At 37.6% G+C, this 27,167-nt stretch overlaps 1 protein-coding gene across 2 annotated transcripts in view; it reads right to left on the minus strand.

Annotated features, from left to right (window-relative positions):
• Window positions 1-512: 512 nt before the first annotated feature.
• Window positions 513-27,167, minus strand: part of LOC127649490 (solute carrier family 22 member 23-like) — a 52,920-nt gene continuing 26,265 nt past the window's right edge. The window contains exons 4-11 of one of the 2 annotated variants that reach the window (XM_052134604.1): window positions 13,284-13,452; window positions 12,636-12,763; window positions 10,472-10,574; window positions 10,108-10,343; window positions 9,073-9,105; window positions 3,507-3,630; window positions 1,611-3,102; window positions 513-1,526 (exon numbers count right to left, since the gene is read on the minus strand). In XM_052134604.1, coding sequence (XP_051990564.1) covers window positions 1,635-3,102; window positions 3,507-3,630; window positions 9,073-9,105; window positions 10,108-10,343; window positions 10,472-10,574; window positions 12,636-12,763; window positions 13,284-13,452 — 2,261 coding nt within the window. In that variant the 3' untranslated portion in view covers window positions 513-1,526; window positions 1,611-1,634. Of the gene's footprint in view, window positions 3,103-3,506; window positions 3,631-9,072; window positions 9,106-10,107; window positions 10,344-10,471; window positions 10,575-12,635; window positions 12,764-13,283; window positions 13,453-27,167 lie in introns of both variants that reach the window. The other variant, XM_052134603.1, reaches the window with a different exon arrangement.

Raw genomic sequence — 27,167 nt, forward strand, 5'->3', positions numbered from 1 at the left:
ATGGCCGTAAACCCTTTTTACAACATTTTTATAAGCCTACATGCTCTAGGTCAATAATACTTTTCCCCCTGGCAATACTGCGAGTCACTTAAATCTAATTTAATCAAATAAAAAATAAAAAGCTGAAATGTATTTTATCCAGATAAATCTGTCCAAACTGATGTTACATTTGTTGGCTTTGGTGGTTACAATTCAGGCCCAGATCCATATTCACATATTTCATACTGTATTTTCCTTACATTAAGCAATGTTCAGAACCAAAGAAAAATTTATGAATAAGCATGTCCACCAACTAACTTAAACATCAAATCATATTAAGCTCCTTGGTCAACCATTTTTAGCCAATTAAAATTAGTACTGCATATTAATGTTCTTTTCAGTGATTACAGATGCAAATCAATAGCAAAAACAAACAAACAAATAGCTTAAATTGTTTCTATCCTATGGCATTGTATGGGCCACATATTATTGCTGTGGGTATATTATGAAAAAATGACAATCGTAATCACTCCTCAAATTCATATTTGTTCTTATTACTTTGATGTGTTTACAAGTTTTGTTTTTGATTTTTACATGCTTTGTTGTCATTGTTAAAGATAAAGTGCCACATACATTCACACATATGGTAACAACGGTTCAAAATACCATTGGGACAAAATTACATTTTCTTTTCCTTTTTTTCCTTTTTATGTAAAGCACCACTTTCGTGCCACTACAGCATAAATTACAAAATTTCACCAATGTTTTCACATTCACAATAAGTCTGTTGCATACACTTGATTGAGTGTGTTGTGGGTCACTTAGACAGTCATGAAAAATAGTTCTTTACCTATTATGAGTATATTCTGTGTTCCTCAAAATTACATTTTTCACCAGATCCAGGAGATTAGCTCTGATGAACCAAGGTATACCATTCTGAGCAGTATCTTTGTAGCATCTATTTTAAAACAGGTTTGTCAGATTTTGGAAAGACATATGTGGTTAGTTTAGAACACAAAATTAGAAGAAACCTCTTATTTTGAAGAGGATTTTGTCTTCCACTTCAAGACCCACTACCCAACATTACTATCATCTAATGTACAGTTTTGTGTTATTGAGGATTTCCCTATGTTAAGTGAATATCTCTTTACATTTGGCATAGTGCTCTTTCTAGATAGAACTGTAGTCAGTGTGTCTACACTCCTGTCACAGACTTGAGAAAATGACTGAGCGCTATTTATGTCTGACTACTTTTGATGCATCATTGATTTCAATTGCTATCAAACATGCATATATAAGTCTAAACACTAGACTAGGGAATTCCAGTGTTACTCAAGTGGGAACCTGTCACTAGTGGCCTTAATGTTTTTAATAATAGAAGCTCAATGATAACACCTGAAGTTTTGAATCTAGCTGCCCAAAAAGCAGATACTGGCACCAGTGAAGTAGGGCTGATTAAGACATGGAAATCGGGACAGTAAAGACCCTTTGGGCAACAGTCTATGGTTGTACCCTTAAGAGCCAAATCCTTTCCTGGGTCATGGCTCCTGGAAAGCAAAAAATACTTCAGACATTGAAACTGTATTAGTCCTCCTTAAGTGACAAGAACTGTTTCTTGTAAGGCTGCTCACCAAGTTGTAGAGTGAATATGTCCATCATGAAGGTAACACCCCACTGGCAGTGCTGGTTTCTGTGATGGTAATTTCCATGGGTGGAGGTAAACCCAAGTCAATTGGTGAGGAAACGGTCAGGTCTGCCATAACGGGGTGGCCATGTTCTGTAACAGAGTCTGTGCTTGTAGCATGTGGTGCATTTAAGTCTGCAGTGGACTGGAGGGCAGCACCGTTACTTGAGGTAGCTGAAGACTCCAGTACAGCTGATGAAGGAGGGCCAGATTCTATAAAGTCCATCGCAGAGGGAGCAACTAAGTGCAATAATGGCGTGCCAGAATCTAAAGGAGAAGACAAGGACTGAGGTGGGATAGCATGAACTTTACTTGATGGGGTAGAGGACTCTGAGTCTAGTATTTGCAGTACTGGCATTTCTGTTGAGGAAGGGGGTAGAATTTCATTGACTAGATAAACAGGAGAATCTATTGAGGAAGGGGGAGGAATTTCATTTAAAGGGTGAATGGGGGATTGCCCGGTCATGGGGGATAATGGATCTGAAACATTCATTGAACACAGAGGAATGCTGTCATCTACTGGTGTATCTAGGGATTCCACTGTGAGGTGGACGCTGGACTCCGTGACAAGTGGAGGCAAAGAGGAGTCAAGAAGAGGACCTGTAGAGTCCATCTCAGCTTGGAAGTTGCTATCACTGGCAACTGGAATAGGGGATTCCACGATTGGAGGAATAACTACATCTAAAAGTGTGGGAGTTCGGAGATCACTTGTTGAGGCTAAGGAATGATCAATAAAAGAAGAAGTAGGAGACTCCAGGAGCAGATCGTTGATCAAAGGAGGAGTGTCAATGGTGGAAGAAGGCAGTACATCTAAGATAACTTCTGGAGGAGATTCTATTTTAGATGCCCGAAGAGAATTAATAGTGATTGGGGTAGAGGTGTTTGGGATAGAGGCGAGGAAAGGGTCCTCTATGGATGGGGCAGAAGATTCCAGTGTGGTAACAAATGTAGGAAACTCATCCATGGTTTGCTTGATTTGATCTTGCTCTTTGGTAGAACTCAATGTCTTCATACCAAGTAGCTGTACCGGACCAGTCACTTGCTTGACAGGGGCGCTGAGGAGTGTTGGTAGATCGTAAGCAGACGAGGCTGTAGAGTCCATAGTGGAAATAGCAGTGACAGCTGCTTCATGCAGAGGTGTGTCGCCCACCCTGGCATATTCATGGCTCTCAGACTTGGTCAGCAAAAGGCGCTGCTCGCCTGGCTTGCGAGGTGGCAATAGCGGTTGACGTGTATAATTTTCACCATCAGCAAATGTTTCTGGTAGTGACTGGTTGTGAGTTTCTGGCAACAGTAGGATGCATATGATGCAGATAAGAGTGCAGCAGGCAAAAATGACATGATGCAGAAAATAGCCTTTCTGGTTATGTAGCTCCATGATAGGTGCTGTCAGCATGCCAAACCCAGCACTGGCCAGGACTAGGCCTAGCCCACCACCTCTATAGAAAAGAGAACGAGGTTAGGGGTGTACTGTAAAGTGAGCATAAGTTAAGTTTAACAAATGGAGTCCTTGCAGTATTGGTTTTATACACTAGTGATCAATGACTAATATTTAATGATTTACCTTGTTTACTAGGTAAAATAAAAGGATGCATGACAATAAATGAACCCCTTTAAAAAGACAGGGCTTTAAACACAAATGTTTCTCTGCAATATCACATTAAAATGTGATTTAACATAAATGTAATAAATTATCTATTACAAGATCAATTAGTATTCAAGTAGATGCAAATTTCTTATTTTCATATTAGAGTAGTGTTGATAGAAACTTAGAAGTTCTTAACAAGAAAATTTAGGAAACTCTTGAGCCCATTTGCAAAGTCTGTCATGTCGAATGGCTCACCTAATAACAGTAGGAGTGATTTCAGCACAAAAAAAGATGCTTAGGTTGCTAACAGCGTGGGAGGAGAACATGCCAATGATGGAGAAAGCCACTGAGAAATTGGACTTCAGTGTATCAGAGCTTTCTGTGGGAAGCAAGCGATTAAAGTGAAAGAGAGTAAAATATATGTATAACTCATTTATCATTTTAGAAAAAGATAAACCATATATGAAACAAAATACAACAATGAAGTATAACCCATTAAAAAGGGGTTTCAACAAATTTGAATTCAAGGTTAGAAAATGATTCTTTGCCATGTTTTTATTTTAAGATGTGTGTAATTTGTTTGATGTTCAAATACTTTCTCCTACCACAGTTTTAGTATGCAGAGACAACTACAAGTCATTCAGCAAGCCTGACTTTGCTGACTTTTTATTATGTGTGTTTGTCCATTCAAAGCTAGTCAATGGGGTCCAAAACTTTCAAACTCCAAAAAGGACAAAGGCATCATAATGTTAATCAATATGACTCCAGTGGTTTACATGTCTTCTGAAGCGAAACGATTAGTTTCTGGTGAGAAAGAAAACACTATAAATCTTGCTATCTGCAGCGCTCTGCGCATCCATCAAAAGAGAGAATTATAATGTTTTGGTGAACTTTTCCATTAAATCCCTCCTCCAGCTTTGAGCCAGTGTGGATTTCTGGTAATTGTCTTTCATTCAGCTATATCGACCTAAAGTATTTTTCACCTCTCCAGAGCACAGAGCTCCTTCTTTCCTGCAAATTATCTACACTTAAATGTTAAAACCTGGATCTTTATTTGGCCATTCTATATCCCTTCATTTATTTATTTTTTTTAGCAATTATTTTGTGAATTTGCTTCATTGCTGATATAGTTTCAGACCTTTGTCTTGTTTCAAGGTTCAATTAAGTTTAAGCTTCATCTCTTTTGGACTCACATTCTCCTCAAGCTCTCTTATATAATGTGTTATATTTGTTCAAAGGCTTTAGTCAGAATGTCTGGATCACTACGGTGTTTTCTGGTGAACTTTAATCATGCATCTTCATTCCTTTTGAGATCAGAAGACTCTTCCTTCCTGACCTCACATGTAGTATCAGAAGCCATTTTGGCTTTTAAAGTTTTTGTCTAACTATCCATAATTATATTTGAGATATCTACAATTGCATTTTCACAATTATCATTTGACTAGTTAGAATGCCAATTTGAGATATCTGCAATTATAAATTGACTAGTAAGAAAGAACATTAATGATATCCGTTTATATATTTTGCCTAGTTGAAATTCCATTTAAGATATCTGCAATGATGTCACAGATTTTGTCACTTGTCACGTCACACATCCACAAAGATGACTAGAGATATCTGTAATTCAGTTTTGACCAGTCAAAATTATATCTATATCTAAATTGCTCTTAAACATAGTCGATCTGCTGTGTTGTGACGTGCAATGACTCTTCATTACACTCCACCCGTCACTTCCTGTTGCTAACCCGTAGTGCTATCGAAGCAGTTAAAGTAACTAGCTTCTAACAGAAAGATTGAAAGATTCAGTTAAAAAAGTCAATTGGAAAGAGAGAAGCCTCATTCAACAATTTAAATAATCAATCATAACTGCTGTTAAGTGGCTGTGAATTTCCTAGTTACTATTAACTTCTGTATTCTGAATTAATACATAGCCTATATTAATTACATTATTAATATAGTATTTAAAAAATACATTTATTTAATTAGTATATGACACATTCTTGTGTATTATTGGCCAATACCGTTATAGCCCACTTGATAGCAGTGTGTAACAGCAGCACTGAGAGAAGTACTGCTGTGTTGTAGTGATGAGACACGGATCAATAAAAGTTACATGACCACTGTAGACATAAAATGTGCAATTGAACTTTGAGCAAATGTTGGGGTCCCTTCTGATTTTATTTGGGAATGATGGGTGATACTTTTTACAAGCACTCATCATCATTGTTCCTTAATATTGGCTTACAATAAACAAAACATTCAAGATTAACATTAAAAGTTTTTTATCAGGAGAAAATGGCGTTTATCAACAATTTCTGAGGTAGGATTGTTTTTGTTTTTTTGCTAATTGCAGATATCTCAAAATAAAGATCTTACTGTTCTGTAATCAATTTGAGATATCCATAAATACATTATAGATATATTTAAATGAAAATTGACTAGTAATAAATAAAATTAAAGATATCAACTATTAAATATTTACTAGTCATAAATGCAATTCAAGATATCTGAAACTTGAGTTTGACTAGTCAAAATATAATTATGGATAGTCAAATCTGAATATTAAATGATAAAAGTGCCCGACATATATGTAGGGCAGATTTGTGCATACTCATTAGGCATTCCTAACGCATGCATTTAAAAAAAAAAATGAATGAATGAATGACTAAGACAAAGCACATCCATAAATCTTTTGATGTCATCGTGGAAACCTTTATGTCAGCACTGATGGAATTTGTTGACACAAGATTAGATAGCAGTATTACCCCTAAATGCATTAAATTATGAGCGCTGCTGCTGAAATTTCACATGGTTCATTATTATTCTTGATGCAACAAAATATGCTTTAAATATGCTTTATGTTGAATGAAAATTGTGCAAATATTTTGTGCATTTCATTATTTGACAGTTATTACTACAGCTGTCTGAGCTTCCACAGACCTTCAAGTGTCAAATGCTCCCAGCAAATAATCAAACATTGACAAGGCGAACATGAATAACCCATCTTGAGATTCTAATGTTGTTTTAAGCTATTCCTCCACTGCTACGCATGTATACGGATCCAGTATTGCCACCACAGCTGAAAAAAATCCTTGGGCATAGATTGCCATTTTCAAAATGTTTTTTTTTAACCTCATATTAATTAAGAGACTACATTGAATATTTGTATTTCTAAAATGTCTTTGTCACACCTCAGGGCCTTTTAAGAAGATATGGAGAAGGCCAAATTTGATTACAAATGGTGGAAAACATAATAGAAACGGTGACAAGTTACAGGACCTAAGACATAAATTTGCCTAATACACTGGCAGCCAAAAGTTTGGAATAATGTATAGATGTAGCTGTTTCAGAAGGAAATTGGTACTTTATTTCACCAAAGTGGCATTCAACTGATAATTTTTTTAGTCTGGACAATACTGATGTACCATCACTCTTTTTAAAATGGACATAACATCTCTCCAACACCTTATCCTTGAGTAATCATGCTGAATTGCTAATTTAGTACTAGAAAATCACTTGCAATTATATAAAACACAATTGAACGCTATGTGGTTCTGAAGCTTAACATCTTCTTTGTGTTTGTTTTTGAGTTGCCACAGTATGCAATAGACTGGCATGTCTTAAGGTCAATATTAGGTCAAAAATGGCAAAAAAGAAACACCTTTCTCTAGAAACTAATCAGTCAATCATTGTTTTGAGGAACGAAGGCTATATAATGCTTGAAATTGCCAAAAAAACTAAGATTTCATACAAAGGTGCACACTACAGTCTTCAAAGACAAAGGATAACTGGCTCTAACCAGGACAGAAAGAGATGTAGAAGGTCAGATGTACAACTAAACAAGAGGATAAGTACATCAGAGTCTCTAGTTTGAGAAAAAGACGCCACACAGGTCCTCCGCTGACAGCTTCATTGAATTCTACCCGCTCAACACCAGTTTCATGTACTACAGTAAAGAGAAGACTCACGTGTTCAGGCCTTATGGGAAGAATTGCAAAGAAAAAAACACTTTTGAAATGGAATATGAAAAAAAAAGGTGATCAGTTGAATGCCACTTTGGTGAATAAAAGTTTTAATTTCTTTCCATAAGAGCAAAATCTGTACATTATTCCAGACTTTTGGCTGCCAGTGTAGATTCATATAAATTGTATTCTAAACCAAAAAATAAATAAATAAAAATACATAATGTGTCAAATACCCAGATGATGATCTTTCAGTGGAGTGACTGAGGGCATACTATATGGAAGTTGGTTTAAAACATACATTGACAGTCTTTCTCAGGAGGGCCAAAGAGATCTCTTTTTATTTCTGGATGATGAGTTTCTGTGGTTTTTATTATGCAGTGACCCTAGGTACACCTGATTCTAATATTAGCCATTTGATGCTATAATGAAGGTAAGGTGCAAGGAAATGGTCACTATTTCTATTGCTCATACCTACGGTAAGGGATTAGAACAAACCCCCAACCCCAAGCTTCAAACTTCAGAATGCAACTCATCCCGTATCATTTGTTCCAGAGACAAGAATGATACGTGTTCAAATCATGCGGTTTGTTGAGGAGAGGTGTGCTATGTGTACTTTAAGTGATCGGACAATTTTCACCAAAAATCCCACAGACTTAAATTGAGGATGGGACCAGAGCCAAATCTAAAAAGCAGAATATCATAGAGACTACATTGCAACCATACAAATCATCCAATAGCAACCACCCACACACAAACATATTGGAGGAGACTTTTATACAGGCTAGCACCACTATCATTTTATTCAAAAAATTAAAATAAATATATATATAATGTCCATAATGATCAATAATGAATCTTTAAATCAAATGGCATTTTGTCCAAATTAAAATAAATAAATTCTATCCGTTTAATGCAAGTGTTCTTATTCACACCCACTGCAATGACATGCTTGTGAACTCTCAGTAACATCATTGTAATTCCAGCAAGCCGATGGCCTGAGGAAACGTTGAGAGCATGCACTGACTGCACTCACTGTTCTTGGCTCTGACAGCAGGACAGATACCAGCCTCTGTGACGACTAGAGAACATTACTGACCCTAGAGTCTAAGACAAGAATTATGACCACAAGCTGAGGCAGGCAAACAGACAACAGCTAGCCTTATTGAAACATTGTGTGGGGTCAGTTTTATTAAAACCACTAGCTACTCTAACGGAATTGACAGAAGTCAATTAATCCTCTTAAAATTAAACTAGAAGACCGCTGGATATAGTGCTTATCTGTGACTGATATGACAGTGAATAAGAGTGAACGTTTGCCTAAAAATGACATTTTGTGCTGTACACCTCACGTAGTTACTGTTAGAACATTAAGAAAGTCTTATAACTAGGCATATCGCAACAAATTTCCAAGAAGTAATTGTTCTATCTTCGCTTAAAGCAAAACACTGGAAAAGTGACTAAAATAAAAGCCAATCAAAGCGTATTTGTGGTTTAGCATTGGCTACGTAGAGCGAGATTTTGGACCAATGATAATTTGCGAGGGGCGGGGCTACCCAGTGTTATGTGACAAACTTAGAAAATAAGCAACCACCAAAATGTCTTTTTTCAGATACAGGGAAATGCATTATTTCTGAATGTCATGAAAAAAGTTTCATACAGGTTTCCCAAACCCATGTCAGGCTAGCTGGGATGTTTAGGAGTACGAACGACTTAATAATGGTTGTCTCTGCATATTAAACTGCAATAGAAGAAAGTATTTGACATTAACATAAAAAAAAAACCTTTGTTTTAATGTAAGATAACATTGGAGATAGAGATATAAAGAGTAGACTGTAATAATAGTGTTTATACTTTACCGATATTCAGCTGAACACTGTATTTTCCCAACACTTCATTCATCATTGATGGAGCACATCGGGAAAAAATAGAAAAAGAACAAATATGAAACAAGGTTGTTCGGATTGTAAAGAAAGTATACAAGTGTTTCTTCAACTACAGCTAATTTACAGTATGTTTTTTGGTTTCTGTTATATGAAGGTCACTTTAAAACCTGGAAACATTTTCCATGCCTTCCTCATTTGCTTATGCTACTTTTCAAATGTCTTTTATGTATAGATTGTTTTTACATTACCCTTCTCCCAGACTGAGACATTTTATTCTTATACTATGAAAATCCATTATAAAACATGAATTAATAATACATTTAAAAAAACTATTAAATAATACAATGAAATAAACATACTGGTAAGCTAATTCAATATTTACTATCAAAATGTGATATAACTTTTCCCACAAATTACAAGTGTCCTTTACGTTTATGCATTTGGCAGATGCTTTTATCCAAAGCGACTTACAGTGCACTTATTACAGGGACAATCCCCCCGGAGCAACCTGGAGTTAAGTGCCTTGCTCAAGGACACAATGGGTGGTGGCTGTGGGGATCGAACCAGCAACCTTCTGATTACCAGATATGTGCTTTAGTCCACTACGCCACCACCACTCCTTCAGTTGTGGCTTCATTTCCATCACACAATTTTAGACACTAATTTTGTTTTATCAAAAGTTTTAAAAATGTATTACTAATTGTTTTTATAATGGATTTTCATAGTATAAGATTACAATTTCTCGGTCTGGGAGAAGGGTTAAAAAGAGATTGTTTTGAAATATGCAACATGTGATGTGTGAATTTTGTCCCCCCTCATTGCGCTGATTGATTTTATGTGACAAATGCACTAAAATCACTTGTGTTAATAATATTTGAGCATGCCGTCATATTCCAAAAAAGCATCTGCAGATGTCAGTTTATGTGCAAGTGTCGCAGTGCTTGTGTTGTATGTGTGTGTGAAGTACAAGGACGCATTGTGTGGGTGTGTATGTGATTGTTCTCTCACAGTTGAGCAGGCCCAGCTGAAGGAGGGATGCCAGTGCGGTGATTATCATGAACATGAGGAGTCCTCCACGGCGACCCATAGCGCCCACGGCAGGGCACAAAGCCACACAGGATGCCACGGCAATACCCGCCATGGTGTAGTAGTCAGCATAGAAATTATGGAACATGGTGGTCGTTTCCATATCCTGGTCCATCATACTGCGTGCAAAGCAGTGATGGATCCCATAACCTGTTAGTCTGAGAGAGAGTGAGATAGAGAGGGAAAAATATAGAGTTAATAGCGTTGGAATATTTAAATAGCATCCTATTCCACGCTAGACTTAACACATACACAGATTGGTACAACATAATGAAAAGAAATTTACGAGTTGACGCAGAGCACTACGATATTCTTCCACAGGTTCCTCGTGCCAACCATTTTCACGATGCAGGTCTTCTTGGATTGCTTTGGCAGGGCGCTGTTTAGCTCTGAAATCAATGCCGAGAAGAGAGAAAACGACTCAATCAAACAATTGAAGAGATCACATGAGCTCTAAGCTAACAGCGTGATATATAAATATATAGCACCCAAAATATTGAGTAAAATAATACATGTTTAACTATAGTACATCTTGAAAAATAGACTCTGGCATCTTCTCTGAAAACAAGACTAAATATTTCTTTTTCTTTATGTTTTAAGAGTGTTTAGATGTTGCAGTGTATGATTAAATTCTGTCTAGGTTGGCAGCTCACTAGATTTCGAGTTGACTGTACTGTATGCGTCTGTAGCAAAGAAAGAGGACATAGCTTTCTCAAACACAATTCTCTGCTTTGAGTTGTGCCTATGAACACCCCTTACCCATGGGAAAATAAATGATATATGAAATAAGCTCAGTCAGACAACTCTACATTGCAAGCTGATAGGTTGTTTGAACATGTAATCTGTTGGCCAATCGACCCACACACTCCATGGCCTAAGCTGATTGGATAGCTTTGATATGTACTCTGTAAGTCAATCAGCTTGAGTACTCACTCTTTATAAAAAAAAAAATAATTGCTTAGTTGTTTGCAGCCGTTTTCACTGAAGCTAATTTTTTTTAAATCCTCCTCCTACCCAGCACCACTGGTCTAGATCACCCAAAAATTATTCAGAGAGTTGTCTGAACTATAAACCACATAGCTTATTGCCATAGTATACAATCAACATATATAACATTATATGTCCACCATATAATATAAAAAGAATTTGTCTGGATTGCTGTATCTATGAAATGTCATGCAATGAAATTCAGTTCAGATCAGAAACTGGGCTGAAGTCCCCATTTTTGTGGTCACGTCCAAAGAATCGATTCGGAATCAATTATTGGGGTTGTCATGGTTCTCATTTTAGACCTGCACATTAGCAGCTTTGACACAAATGGTATAATTTGTTTATTTAACTTGTTTTTCAAAAGCATGTTTATCATCATTAGATGTGATATGTGTACAAAACGCCACCATTAGTTTTTATGAACATGCACATTTTCCACATATATAAGCATGTACACTGCAGTTTTACTGAAATGTGCAGATCTACAGACCCAGGAAGAGCTTAAATCGTTCCATGAGGTTCTTCAACTTATGTCTAAAATTATTTGTAAAATGAAAATTTTAAAAAAGGTCAATATTCACACACTTGTATATCATTACTGTCTAATGAAAAACAAGTTTTTTCACTTTTGGCAATTTTGACTTTTTAGTTTTTCATAGACGGAATGTGCCAAATGACCTCTTCCTACTGTTTGAAATATGTATCAAAATGACCAATGAAAAGATGTTTAATCAGGCCATCTGCTTTACAAGTATCTTTGTTGGCTTTGAGAAGTGTCCATCAAAACCGTGTATGTTTTGAAGAGCCCTAACTAATTTCCCTCAGCTGTCAGGCTCTCACTTGAAGATAGAGTCGGTCTGCTCATCTAGAACACCACCACTCAGGTATTGTGAAGCTTAAGCTGCCAAAGATATTTTGGAAAGACCAATAAACCCTGTCCAAAAGCATAGATTTGTGTAAATAACATAATGTTTTTAGTTTGAAGTGTAGTGAAGAGATTGCCTACATTGCGCTGGCTCTGTGATTTCCCTGACAAAGCCATTAATACATGCACAATATCTTGTGGCTTTAAAAAGTAAACTATACCAGCCATATACGGTTGTCAGTAATCCATCTTCATGATACCACAAGTAAATTATGACTGAACTGTCCACTCAACAACCGAACTAGAAACCCTTGTCATAAAACTGATTTTGATCTAAAATAGTACCTGAAAGCTCAGGTTATATCCCTAAATAAATACTCTAGGTTCCTGGAACATGAACCGTTAGACTTGAGTCTGTATCTGAACATGCGCCATTAAAACGAATGATAAGAAAACCGTGTATGCTCACGTGTAAAATAATGTAAAGCAGTCCTCTTCTGTCCTACTAGTTGACACTATATTCTACTGACTCGCAGTACAAAATGCCACACCATGCGCACCCCTAGTGCAAAAATAGTGTTTAATTTCTGTATACCTGCCACCAGCTCTTCTGCATCCTGTTCTAGATTGACGTTATTCTTTTTCGCGATGCGTTCAATGATCCATTTGGAGCGACTGTACTGCCGAGTAGCAAGCAGCCAGCGCAGAGACTCTGGAAAAATCCTGCAAAGGAAAGACAGCTTTACAGAAATGTTCTGCATTATGAAAACATCAGATCAAACTAACCTCATCTACTGAAACATGTTTAGGTAAAAAACATTAAAAGCTAAAAAGCTTTTTTAGCTACAAAACTTAAATTAAGGCTTCACTTTATACATTGTTTGAAGGAGAGTGCTAGGCAAGATTTGAAATATGTTTTTCGATAAAATGTAATAAATAAAAGAAATTGATTTCAATGATTAAAAATGATCAGATTAATCGATTATCAGATTTTTTTTTTAGCTATAGACCTAATCATAAATCTTCCTTTGAAGGGTCTAATTTTATCTTTTTCTAGAAATGTTCCATCTTTCTGATCCATTATATTTAGAAAATTAGGTTTTTATTATGTCTGTAATGCATAAAGTTGTGGAGAACGTGGGTGTTTTGGATATTTATTACCAGGATTCACTTGTCTGTGGTTGTAACTCAACAAGTATACCAGCCACCTGTGAATAACAACAACTGTGGCGCAGTTGCTTACCAGATATAGGACAGCATGAGTAACAGGGGGCAGATTATGATCACTTGCAGAATCTGCCAATCACGACAGAGAGCTGCCAGGCCAGGCATGAGCAGCTGCCCAGCCAACGCCACAAAGTTAGCCACCATGGTCATGGAGAAACGCCAGCCTGGCAGACAAAGCTCAATCCCTGTGGACAAAAAGAATAAACAAGACCAAAATTAGCACTCTAAATTGAATAAATATGGATTTAACCAAACAATGACCCACCAGATGCTTTTAAAGTGATTTTACCATGGGTAAGGGATGCTGATAACTTTGCTTATTGCTCTTTTATAAAAGGGTGGCAAAATCGATGTTCAAAAATATTTGTTTATACATATTAATAGTTAATGCCGACAAATTCACTAGCCTAACTAGGCTGTTTATATTTGCAACTTGCACATATTAATTGTTAACATGGCACATTAATATAAAATAAAATTGTTATGCGTTCACGGTTGTGGAACTATCCATTTCATAAGAAATAATAACAGTGGAAGAAATCACACAAAACTTGTTTATGATATATACACATTCACCAGCCAATTTTGTTTACATCTACTTATTCAAGTGATTATCTAATCAGCCAATCGTGTGGCAACAGTATGATATATAAAATCATTCAAATATGGGTCAGGACCTTCAGTTAATGTTCACATCAGAATGAGGAAAAAATCTCAATGATTTTGACCATGGCATGATTGTTGGTGCCAGATGGGCTGGTTTGAGTATCTCTGTAACTGCTGATCTTCTGGGATTCAATCTGGGTTTTTGGTGCCAAAAACAACCAGTGAGCGGCAGTTCACTGGTTCAATGAAAACGCCTTGTTGATGAGAGAGATCAATGGAGAATAGCCAGACTAGTTTGAGTTGACAAAAAATATACATTAACTCAGATACACACTCTGTACAATTGTAGTGAGCAGAATAGCATCTCAGAATGCACAACATGTCAAACCTTGAGGCGGATGGGCTACAACAGTAGAAGACCTTGTTGGGTTCCACTTCTGTCAGCCAAGAACAGAAATCTGAGGCTGCAGTGGGCCTACCATTTGTGTACCTCAGCAGAAATACTGATTTGTTAGACCAGGTGATGTTTCTCCAATTGTCTACTGTCCAATTTTGGTGAGCCTGTGCCCACTGCAGCCTCAGTTTCCTTTTCTAAGCTGACAGTAGTAGTACCCAGAGGCGTTTTCTGCTGCAATAGCCCATCCACCTCAATGTTTGACGTGTTGTATATTCAGAAATGCTTTTCTGCATAGAACTGTTGTAACGTATTACTGTCACCTTCCTGTCAGCTTGGACCAGTCTTGCCATTCTCCTCTGACCTCTGTCATTAGCAAGCCGCATTCATCCACAGAACTACCGCTCACAGTTTGTTTTTTGTTTTGGCACAATTCGGAGTAAATTCTAGAGACTGTTGTGTGAAAATCCCAGGAGATCAGCAAGTAAAGAAACACTGAAACCAGCCCTTCTGGCACCAACAATCTTACTACGGTCGAAATCACTGAGATCACATTTTTTCACCATTCTAATGGTTGATGTGAACATTAACTGAAGCTCCTGACCCATATCTGCCTGATTTTATGCATTACACTGCTGCCACATGATTGGCTGATAGGATAATCGCAAGAATAAGTAGATGTACAGGTGTACCTAATAAAGTGGCTGGTGAGTGTATTATATTTTTCGGCCCAAAATAAAATAAAGAAATAATAAATTATATTTGCATGAAAAAATAAAGCCCATTTGAAGGACATAAGATGTTTTGTCAAATTTTGTGACAAACACATTTTTCCTCTGAGTTCTCATTACTGTAATGCAAATTACAGTATTTGTTATACTGGGTTTAATTTTTAGCTGATTTAAATAAAAATGGTATTACAGTAAAATATCCAGATGAATTACAGTAATGAGAATTTTGGGAGGGAATATATGCTTAATTGAAAGTGAAGAAAAAACATTCCTTCGGCAAATACATATATATTTTCCCTTTGGATTTTGGGGGTTTTAATGTGACCAGGACATGGTTTTCCTAAGATAATATGTACTCTTATAGCATTAACTTTTGGAACATTGTGTGTAGGACATTGCAAATACCATATTTCACCATAACATGACAGTACTTAGGCTTTTAAAGTTTAAGCTGTATTGATCCACATTTGTTTGGTGGAACAGGGCCAAAACTGAACATAAATGTACTACAATGAGCTTCATCCTTGCAGTCATGTCCACTTTTACTCACTTATGGGACTTTAAGACTATAAAATGCATGCATGTTCCTAATTTAAATGCTTCGGCCCCGTCATCTGTCTGAGATTCATTCAAACACTCGTTAGTATGCATAGTGTAATGTATGGCAGAGAGCAGGGGCGGTCTTCAAAAGACACCATTATTGCATAGCTATATTTTACATATTAAATTATGGCAAACCCTCAGAACATACAGCGTTCCCTGACATGGGTGAACAGCTTGGGAGAGTACTTTTCAAGGTGATGGGAGGTCTCAGGAGAATTTCAGTCTGCCAACACAGTGGCTGCACAATCCTTCAGAAAAGCCTGGAATTTCAATGAGGAGCACTTCCCACACAGAGCTGAATAATGCTGTGTGTTCAGGGCCAGAATGAGGCTCACATCACAACCAAGAAGGCGACAGGGAAAAAACATTTTCTCAGCTGTACTGTAGGTGATAAGCAGCCCTAGCTAAATGTCATACAGTAGCTCTAAAAAATATGTAGACACAGCACATCTTTCTCTATGTTGCCTTTGTTAAAACAGAGATCTTCCAAGACATTTGTGTCTGGAAAACTGGTATGAATTCATATCATATGACCTCTAAACACCTCTGTCCACTGTCTCTGTAACCAACAAACAATGCTTCTCAAGAAGAGGAACACTGTTTTCCAAAAGCTCACTGAAGTGGTTTGTGATGACTCATTGTTTAAATCTGAAGTGAAAGAAATCAAAATCAGAACTCCCAAAAACTGTGCTCCAACATAATTCACACTACAAAGATTTCAGTATCAAATTTGCATTAGCATGTCGCTAAGCTAAAAACATGACATGCTAATATGCATAAAATATGCAGCACACACAAATATTGGGTAAAATAATCACTTTTAATTAGATTGAACTTTCTTTATGAATACTTTTTGTTACTGAAATAATTATATTTATTCAACGTTTCTCTCGACTCTGGATGTTTTTTTTCTCTCTATCTGGCCTATAGGACAAGCTGGTCTCACAGAATCACGTTACTTACGTGGCTCATTATACATATCGCGGCAGTTTCTTGGCACTACAACAAAGACTTTTATTCCCTTTTGACACAAATCACAAGTAAACGGGCAGTTCATAAATACTCGACCTGTTGCTTATGACATCTAAACACATTATAAGGTATGACTTGTAAGGCGATACCTTTCAAGATTTTCAGTACATAACTAACTACAACTGATGGAGCATTGCACTTGCAATGTAAAAGGACCGGGGTACGAGTTTAAATTGTTAATTTAAAACTCGATAGAGCATTAACCTTAAAAGTCTCATCTGTTTGGGAGAAGGTTTAACTCTCTTTTAGTGCCAAACAGTGGACATTTCACCTCTGAACTGTTGCAATATGTGTAAGGAACCATGTAATTTCATTCTGTCATAACAGTCACGTAATTTTCATGAGATCAAGCTGCAAAAGGACATATCTTAGAAGGCAGCATAATTTTGCCGCCTACCTTTTGGAAAGCCTTTGCTTTTTAAAATGTTAAAATGCTGCCTACGTAGGCAGCTCACTAGGTTTTGGAACAGAGCCTGAAAGAGAGACCCTTGAGCTGCTTAACCCATGTAAATCTCCCACAGTCCCCTCTGCTCAGCAGCTCCAGAAAATCCCTCTTCATGAACGCATACATACTGTACATGCACACAAAATTATTTTTAAATAAAGGTCATTGTAATGACTACAGACCTACCCCAAACACTGACCATATCCCTTAAAGAAAACATTTAGCATTTTTAGATTAAGCTAACATGCGACATGGCTCTAAAATGATATTGTTATTTGTTTGATAATTGTTTTAAATCTTCATTTTAATTTAATTCTGGTAGCCATTGTAGCCAAGTACATTCAAAGTGAAATAATTAAATAATTAATTTTTTAAGACAGATGCATGTTTTTCACAGTTTATCCACTAGTTAAACACAAGAATGGTATTTAATGTATAATTGAATAATTATATGTTTTGATAAATATATTTATCTATAAATATTTTTACAAAACTTTTTTTTCTTCTCGGCGAATGAACATGTATGCCAAAACTGCAACTTCACATTTATATTTTGGGACCCAGTTGGTATTATTATTATAACCCAACAATTATTTAGTGTTGTCCAGTTAAGTTTATCCTTATAATATGATACTAAATTATTATTACTTTGAGGATTTGGTTTATGCAATAGAAATATATTAATGTTGTATTAACTTCACCTTCACATGGGGCTTTTATTTTGTCGGCTGATGTACAGCTTAGTGCAGTGCTGTGTCAGCGTGTATTGTTCACCATGTTTCTTATTACAATTTCTGAAGAAACGTGGTTACCTCTGTGTCACCTTCTGTGATACTGTCACATTTTTAGAGTTGTATAATCACTTTAAGCGGTTTGCAGCACTTTGCCTTAACAACGCACGTGAACAGCTCCGAAATGGCTGAAAATAGCGTATCCGTGCGTGAACACATCAACACTTCACCCGTCACCCCCTGAGTGTTCAGCACAGCTTTCCGACGGGACACACACACACACACACACACACACACACACACACAATTGGTTGTGGTTAATGAGCTACTGAGTCACATGAGTTGCTCATGACATGCTGATGTCACATATTCAAACACATTCCATAACGCGTGGGCTGATGGGTTTCTGTGTCAGCCCCTCTCACACACACACACACAGCAAACTCTCAAGAGAGGGTTTCCCTGAACGTTACAGGATACGAGAAAAAACGCTGAGTGCACGAGGCTTAACATGATGGAAAACAATCAGAAAAAGAGAGAAAATGTATATTTTTCATGTTCTATTACTGTGAAGGTTTCAAGAGTACAAACAGGTACAGGTTTTTCCATCTTGTAGCAGAAGTCTATGTATTTCGGGTTTGTTTCTTTTTAAAAGTCCTGCATTATGCACCGATTTTGGACTACATAGATTATTCGTTATCAGCTTTTTTCCACATTTTATTGGTGTTGGTACAATTCCAATATCTGTCGTCCTCTAGTACGGATTACTTTTATGGTGCTTTAATGTTTTTTTTTTTTTATCTAGACACCATTCACTTTCATGGTATGGAAAAGAACAGAAAGGACATTCTGCAAAGTAAATACATTTGCATTCCATTGCAGAAACGAACAACTGCTGTTATGAATAAGCTAACAGAACATGTTGTAACTACACTTATAATGTTTAACAGTGTTTCTGTGGACATCTATATAAACAGCGAACAAAGATTAGAAAGAGAATGTAATGGGACATAGAGAGAAAAACAACAGTGTTGCACCTATGATCGCTAGTGAAGTGCAGGTGGTGTTGGTCAGTGGTGGGCAGGGTCAAAGGTCGCAGATAAACAGCATGCAGCTGGTGCAGCTCTGAAGAACACACACACTGAGCACAACAACTGAACTTTACTCCAGTCAACACACCAACACACCAATGAAACTGCATTTACAGTGACATGTTTCCAGAGAATCAACCTACGAATGGCTTACTTACTGTGAAACTGACTCTGAATATCACTCTGGAATTGGGGAAAGTATTTTAACATGAAAACAATTACGCAATTATTTAATCTTTAGATCAATCTGCATTTTCTTTTCATAAAAGCATGTGTCCCGCTTGAACATTAAACAGTCTCACTGTGCTCTCTTCTTAAGGTCAGCCAGCTGAGTCCACAAAGACGGCTCAATTATGCCTTTTCTTGTCTCAGGAAAGACTTAATCACTAATGACTTCACTCAACTGAAGATGAGATTCCAGCCAAAGTTCAACCGCATAAACAAAAGCAATAATGCCCTTTTGATTGTATTGTTTGTCTCATAACCAGGTCCAAATGAAATCTGCAGTCTTTCACTGCGTTTTCTGCACAACTTTGGGGGCAAAAACTGTGGGATTCTGTGGAATGGATTTAAACTCTGTGAAATGGAGTGGTGGTGACGTAGTGGACTAAAGCACATAACTGGTAATCAGAAGTTCGCTGGTTCGATCCCCACAGCCACCACCATTGTGTCCTTGAGCAAGACACTTAATCCAAATTGCTCCGGGGGGATTGTCCCTGTAATAAGGGCTCTGTAAGTCGCTTCGGATAAAAGCGTCTGCCAAAGGCATAAATGTAAATGTGTTAAACTGAGCTAAAAGCACTGAAAAACCAACTTATTGCTAGCAACTTATTGAAAGCCTACTCAACTGAGCATGAATATTTAATAATCAAGCATTCAAAAGGCGGCAGATGTGTAGAATATTGTGAATGAGGAGCACTCAAATTCTGCAGAAATTTGTAGGCATGGGAAAATTTAATAAAAGGCTCGATTTTATTGCTTTATATGTATCCTGTTACCAAACATGACCATGCTCATTATAGTCATTTGGTTTTAAGTTTGATGAGATGTAGGGAAGAAATGGATACATATAGGACATTCCCAGGTCATTCACTGAGCACACAAACTCTGCCAAAGTCAGAGTAAGACCCAGAGTTAATCAATAGACAAATCCAGCCCTGAAATCTTCAAAAGACAAGGACTTGATGATATCACTGAGCATCGGTCTTGGCTAATATAATCCCATAATGGCTGTTGTTAACTATTCAAGTTACCATTGAACCAAGGTCTAATATATTTTGTTAGATAGGGCATCTCGTTATAGATCTTACAGCACTGTATGTACATTGAAAGGACAGACCATGTGCACACAAAGCAAAATCAGTAAAGTAATTGCATTGCAGTGGACTCATTAGCCAAGTCTGAGCAAAATTCAGTCAGTAAGTAAAAAAAAAAAAAAATGAAACAATGGGCAGTTCCTTGCAAACACTTCAATGGGCAGCTTTCTGTATCAAACTGAGAACCCATGATGAAAAACTTAAATAAAAATGATAGCTTAAACCAACCTTAGCTGGTTCCTTCAATACTGTTTAAAAAGCATCCCAGGGTGATACATCAAGAAGTTGTTTGAGAAAATGTCAAGAGTACATGTCTGCAAATCCTAGTCAAATGGTGACTACTTTGAAGATGCTAAAATATAACACAGTTTTTATTTATTTATTTATTTTAGTCACAGCATAATTCACATAGTTCCATTTATGTTATTCCATAGTTTTGATGACTTACAATTATTCTAAAATGTGAAAAAAAATTATAATAAAGAATGAGTAAGTGTTTCAAATACCTAAGTGATACCTAAGGACTGGAAGGAGAGCTACCTTATCAAGCTCCCCAAGAAAGGTGACCTCAGCAACTGCATCAACTACAGAGGCATCACACTCCTGTCAGTGCCAGGCAAGGTTTTCAACCAGATCCTCTTAGAGAGAATGAAAGACATCATAGACCCACAACTTCGAGACGAGCATGCAGGCTTCCGGCAGAACAGATCTTGCACAGAACAAATTGCAACACTCTGCATTATCATCAAACAGTCCATGGAGTGGAACTCACCATTGTATATCAACTCATATGAGGGAATGACATGCAAAGTCATCCTGGAGGGCAGCTCACCAACAGCTTCCAGGTGAAGACTGGAGTCAAACAAGGATGTTTGCGGTCACCTTTCCTTTTCTTCTTGCCATTGACTGGATTATGAAGATGTCCAGTTGTGAATGCAAGAATGGAATCCAGTGGAATTTGTGAAACCAGCTCGATGACCTGAACTTTGCCGATGATCTTGCACTACCCTCCCACAGCCACCAGCAGATGCAGGAGAAAACAAATGTTGTGGCGGCCATATCATCACAGGTAGGACTCAACATCCACAAAGACAAGACCAAAATCAGCAGTACCGAACCAGTCATCCTGAATGGAAGTCCTCTCGAAGAAGTGCAGTCGTTCACCTACTTGGGAAGCATTACAGACCAGCTGGGAGGTACAAACGCAGACGTCAAGGCAAGGATCGGCAAAGCAAGAATGGCTTTCATACAGCTCAAAAACAAAGAATGCGGCTGTTCAACTCTAATGTAAAGTCAGTACTGCTTTATGGAGCCGAAACCTAGAGATCGAGGAAAAATCCAGACATTTATCAACACCTGCCTTAGAAGGATTCTAAAGATCCGCTGGCCAGACACTATCAGCAATACCAGTTTCTGGGATAGAACCAGCCAACTTCCTGCAGAGAAAGAAATTCAGAAGAGAAGATGGAGATGGATAGGGCACACCCTGCACAAACCACCAAACAACATCACTAGGCAGGCTTTGCGATGGAACCCCAAAAGAAAGTGGAAGAAAGGCCATCCAAGAAATGCCTGGTGACGTGACCTTGAGGCAGACATCACCAAGATGGGATACAACTGGAGTCAACTGGAAAGAATGGCCCAGGACAGAAACCGCTGGCGATCTTTTTTTGACCCATACCCCGAAAGTAGTGACAGGGCATAAGAAGAAGTGTTTCAAAACTTTTGACCAGTAGTGTAGCTGGCCTTCTGCTTTACCAGCTGATAAGTGCAAAAAGCCTTTTGAAACCAGCAACCCAGACCAAGCTGGAGACCAGCTACGACCAGTAAACCAGCGTAGGCTGGTTTAAGGTGTTTTTTCAGCAGGGATTTGCAGTTTAAAATGAAAGGTTAAATAATTTGAAATATATTTATTCAAAAATGCTTGTCAAGTTGGTCACTTAGTGTATTCAGTTTTTGTTATAGTCTGTATTATGTTGGCTTGACAAGACCAAAATGATCAACTGTTACTCCTAATGTGTTTAAGCTACATCCACCAAACACAGCACAGACCTTCAGACTGTTCTGACTTATGGGGCTTTTCCACTGCACAGTACAGCTTGACTCTGCTTGCTTTTTTGGGGGTTTTCCATTGCGGATAGTACCTGGTACTTTTTTTAGTACCACCTCGGTCGAGGTTCCAAGCGAGCCGAGCCGATACTAAATGTGATGTCAAAAACCTGCAGATCACTGATTGGTCAGAGAGAATCGTCACTACCAGCATCACTGGATTTGCGACACGGCGACATCAACCCGCTAGTTTTTAATATAGCAACATCGATAGCAGTATCCTTTGTTCATGTGAATTTCAATAGTAAAAAGAAATGGCTGTGCGCAAAACCACGCTGTGGTCAATAAACAAAGTGCAGACGTTCCTCTCATTAGTAGCCGAGGAGAGGATCCATCGAGAGTTAGATGGGTCGACGCAACTATGACGATCAGCTTATAATCCCACCCACATTGAGGCTGCACTTAACTGCAGTGTAAAAGCAAGTTCAGAACAGTAAAGCGAGCAGAGTCGAACTGTAACGTGCAGTGGAAAAGTGCCATTACTGTGCTTTATCTTTCCTAACCAATTGGAATTACAGTTCTTTGGACGGCTGACTTTAAACTAGAGAAACCTTTTTCTATATATCAACAATCTGTCACTTTTTAATCTTGTCCAGAATATTGTCAAGTATTTACCCTCTGCTATTTGTCATTAGTGAAAAGTATTGCTTCCTCTTGACTGTTTTTTTTTTAAATGTTACATTTTAAAGACGCTTTTATCCACAGCAACTTGATGTATATTCATGTTTAACATTTATTAGTTGGTATTTTTATTTATTTTATTTTACGAAATGTAAAGTATCGTGCCAAAACAATTTCACATTCTCAATACTTTTTTTTCTAACAATGTTCAACAGTGTATTTTACATACAGTCATGACAATTCCCACCACAGTGTCACTGTGTTTAGTTAAATTCCCTGGTGAAAATGATGGTGATGGAAATTGCATTTCTTTTTTTTAAAGGGTAACTAAACACCTGCTCAGAGTCTGACTCCACCCACTAGAAATATTTGAAAATGCAGGAAAAGTGGGCAGACCCCGGCGGGGATAGAGGGAACGAACCGATTGCGGGGCTGAGCAGGGGGGTACATGAATCTGGCGTGGTGAGCTGGAACCTGCTTACGTCAGCTGTCACCGCTTACGTCACGAAGTACCGCAACAGCCAATAGGAAAATTCAACTGCAGTAGCCACCGTTCAACCTGAAGAGGGCAGCACTCAGACGTTTTTACACCATATATTGTAGAATTAAAACACTTTATACACAAATGTCAAAAAAATTACTTGAATCAATGACCAGTACTAATAAAGCCCCATGCTTACAGATCATTAACTAAAAAAAGTTGGTTTAGGGTTTAGTTACCCTTTAATTATTATTATAATTTTTTAAATAAAATGTCAGACTCCTTTGTCTTGCTAAGGCTAATTTCATAGCTAACATGTTATATATCCTAAATACCCACAATTAAATAATATTTCACACTTTTTGCGTAATTTGTCAACATTAAAGTTTGATTGGAAATAACATCCAATAAAAATATTATGTTCACAATTGATATTTTCCTTCAATGCCACTTTTGTGAACTTGAATAACAAGTACACTAACTTTAAAAAAATATGTATACTGGGAGCAAAATTGTTGGCTGTGGTGGAAATTAAGGCACAACGGTGTGACAATCCAAATATTTGGAAAATGTATAGAAATACATTTCATGCAAAAATATTGAAATAGTTCATGTTTACTTCAGTCTTTGTTTAGATTTTCATATTTAATTTTTTTTAAAATGTTTTTATAACTGATTTGGTTTAATTTAGAAATATTATATAATATATAGTTTCATATTTACTCTCTGGGTCAAGGCTAAAACAATAAAAGGTAGCACTTTATTTTACAGTACTGTTATACATTTATTAAAAAACCTCGGGCTCTGGAGACATTAAAAGACACTTACATGCTCAAGCTGATACCCCTGAGAAGGCCGCAAACCTGGGTGCCGATTTGGCCAGAGAAATGTGGGAAATTCTGCAAGAAATGTTGAACATGTTGGCAATGCTGACAAAGGTCATTGCTGACTTAGATGTATTACAGCAAGATCTTCCATCAGATGAAATTCACTGAGGTGGTCACAAGAGTAGGGTATGTCGAGAAACGGATTGATTATCGGGAGTCATCGGAGAGGGAATTGGTTGCTAATCCGCTAGCGACTAAGGTGGATTTGGAGTGTGTCTAGGAGAAATTGGAAGACATGGTGAACCGTAATCGGCACAATAACGTCCGAATCATCGAAATTCCTGAAGCCACAGAGGGTCAAGATATGGTGAAATAACAGGCCATAAGCTGGAAATCGAGTGAGCTCACAGGGTTCTGGCTCAAAGATTCACTGAGGGAGACATGCCCCGATCAATTCTGGCCAAATTTCTGAGATCATCCAATAGATTTTGTCTTGTGCGAGGCGAGGAGTAAAGGAAGGCTTTCTTGGAAGAACCACAGCGTTTTCTTGTTCACAGACTTTACGAATTCCACAAGAGAGAAACGTGATAGATTCCAGAAATGCAAGAAACTCTTACATCAACAGAAGGTCGCTTTTGCACTGATGTTCCCGGCCAAATTTAGAATAGATGCTAAGGATGGCCATAAAACAATTACATGTACCCAGCAAGCATTGTACTTCATAAAGTCAACGGAGTAAGTTATTTTGTGGTACTCACTTTGTTGCCAAATGGACTGACAAACTGAACATTCACTTGAGTGTTCGAGGAACGGAGTGCCTCTTTTGTTTCTTTTTGTGCTGGTTCCACCTAGTAGCTGGAGTTTGTTTTGTGAAGGAACACACCTTTGGGACAGTAATGTGGATGAATCTACACATTCTATGTGTTTATTCCGCCTATTGTCTGGAGTTTGTTTTAAAGATTATCTGTTGTTGTGTAACTCTCTCAAAAACTTCTATAGAAACACCGGACTTGAGCAATCCGATGGCAAATTTGTCACAGCTAGACGTTAAAATATTGGCAAAAATTCTAGCTAACAGATTAAGTTATGATATCTCTTATACATTTAGATCAGATGAGGTTTATTCTAGGCTGTATCTCTTCTGATAACATTAAACATCAATATCATGTGGTCAGTGGTGAATCATCAGTCTATAGTCGCTGCCATCTCACTTGATGCCAAAAAGGCATTTGATAAGGCATTTGGGAGTGGTGATTACCGTTTTGGAAAAGGTCATGAGGCATCAGTGTATTACACCCTGTTAATTCAGAGTCTGGAGGATGGAGCCTCAACTCCTCTCAAAAGATAATGTGAGAAACGCATAGCGGATAAACACATAACAAATTAGGTTCTAACCAGTGTCATGATCGGCAGATAAATTGTTTTAAGAGGATGGAATTCAGCTGGAGTGCGCTCATTTCAAGAATGGTGCACAGAGATGAGGAGGGTGGCGGCTTTCGAGGAAGCGTTATATATATGTATGTTTTTCTTTTCTTTGTTATACTTGTGAATTAATAAAAACCTTTAATCAGAAATAAATCTATTCACAATTTTGCATCTTCAATGTCTTGGAATAATGTCAACTAAATGTGACTAAACAGTCATGAATCTCCTAGGAGGAGTATTTAAAAGTTCAGAAACTGCAATTTTACAAATATCCAAGATGGCCAAATTCCTGTTGGGCAGAGCTAATAACTATAACTATGAAAGTTGTCCGGCATAATGAGAACTATATATGTACCCATTTTGGTGCCTTTGGGTGAAAATGGGGGTGCTATAGAAGCCGTCAAACACTCCAATTTTAAAGGGGGCACTGTAAAGCCCCCCCTACATGCCCAAGTGTGAACTTTTGCCCAGCCCTAATAACCAACGACTCTGATGTGTGTGTGCAAAAATGTAATGAAATTGTAAGCATGCCAAGTGCCTCAAAAACGCCCAAATATTGGAAGAAAGGAATGATAACAATTAATGTGTTGCCATGGCAAGAATATTAAGATATCAAATATCCCTTAACAAATTTACATCAGCAGTGTCGACATTATTCTAAAGAATTTAATAAATTCAAGTAAACTTAAGAGGGCTATTTCAAAGTCTGTTAAAAGTGCCATACACCCTGCAGCCTTTTGGTGACGCTATGGCCGTGGCCCATAATAGCCGCATCCATGTGATCAGCCCCATTACAAAACATACAGCTGAATTTTCATCAAAATCATACAATGCAGACAGAAGATATTTCACACCTCCTTTTTCCCATTTTTCGCCATAAATGTATTGCTTCGCCATGGTGACATCATTCAAAATATCAAAAATCTGTTCGCAATTTAGCATCTACAATATCTTGGCATGATGTTGCACAAATTTGGTGCCAGTCACATGAAACCCCAGGAGGAGTATTTAAAAGTTCAGAGCCTACGATTTTCAGAAAATCCCAAATGGCTGACTTCCTGTTGGGCGATATAATGACTGTAATTATGAAAGTTGTTTGGCTTGATGAGAACTATACACTCACCTAAAGGATTATTAGGAACACCATATTAATACTGTGTTTGACCCCCTTTCGCCTTCAGAACTGTCTTAATTCTATGTGGCATTGATTCAACAAGGTGCTGAAAGCATTCTTTAGAAATGTTGGCCCATATTGATAGGATAGCATCTTGCAGTTGATGGAGATTTGTGGGATGCACATCCAGGGCACGAAGCTCCCGTTCCACCACATCCCAAAGATGCTCTATTGGGTTGAGATCTGGTGACTGTGGGGGCCATTTTAGTACAGTGAACTCATTGTCATGTTCAAGAAACCAATTTGAAATGATTCGAGCTTTGTGACATGGTGCATTATCCTGCTGGAATTAGCCATCAGAGGATGGGTACATG

Source organism: Xyrauchen texanus, chromosome 9 (assembly GCF_025860055.1).
Source record: "Xyrauchen texanus isolate HMW12.3.18 chromosome 9, RBS_HiC_50CHRs, whole genome shotgun sequence".
Taxonomy (NCBI): domain Eukaryota; kingdom Metazoa; phylum Chordata; class Actinopteri; order Cypriniformes; family Catostomidae; genus Xyrauchen; species Xyrauchen texanus.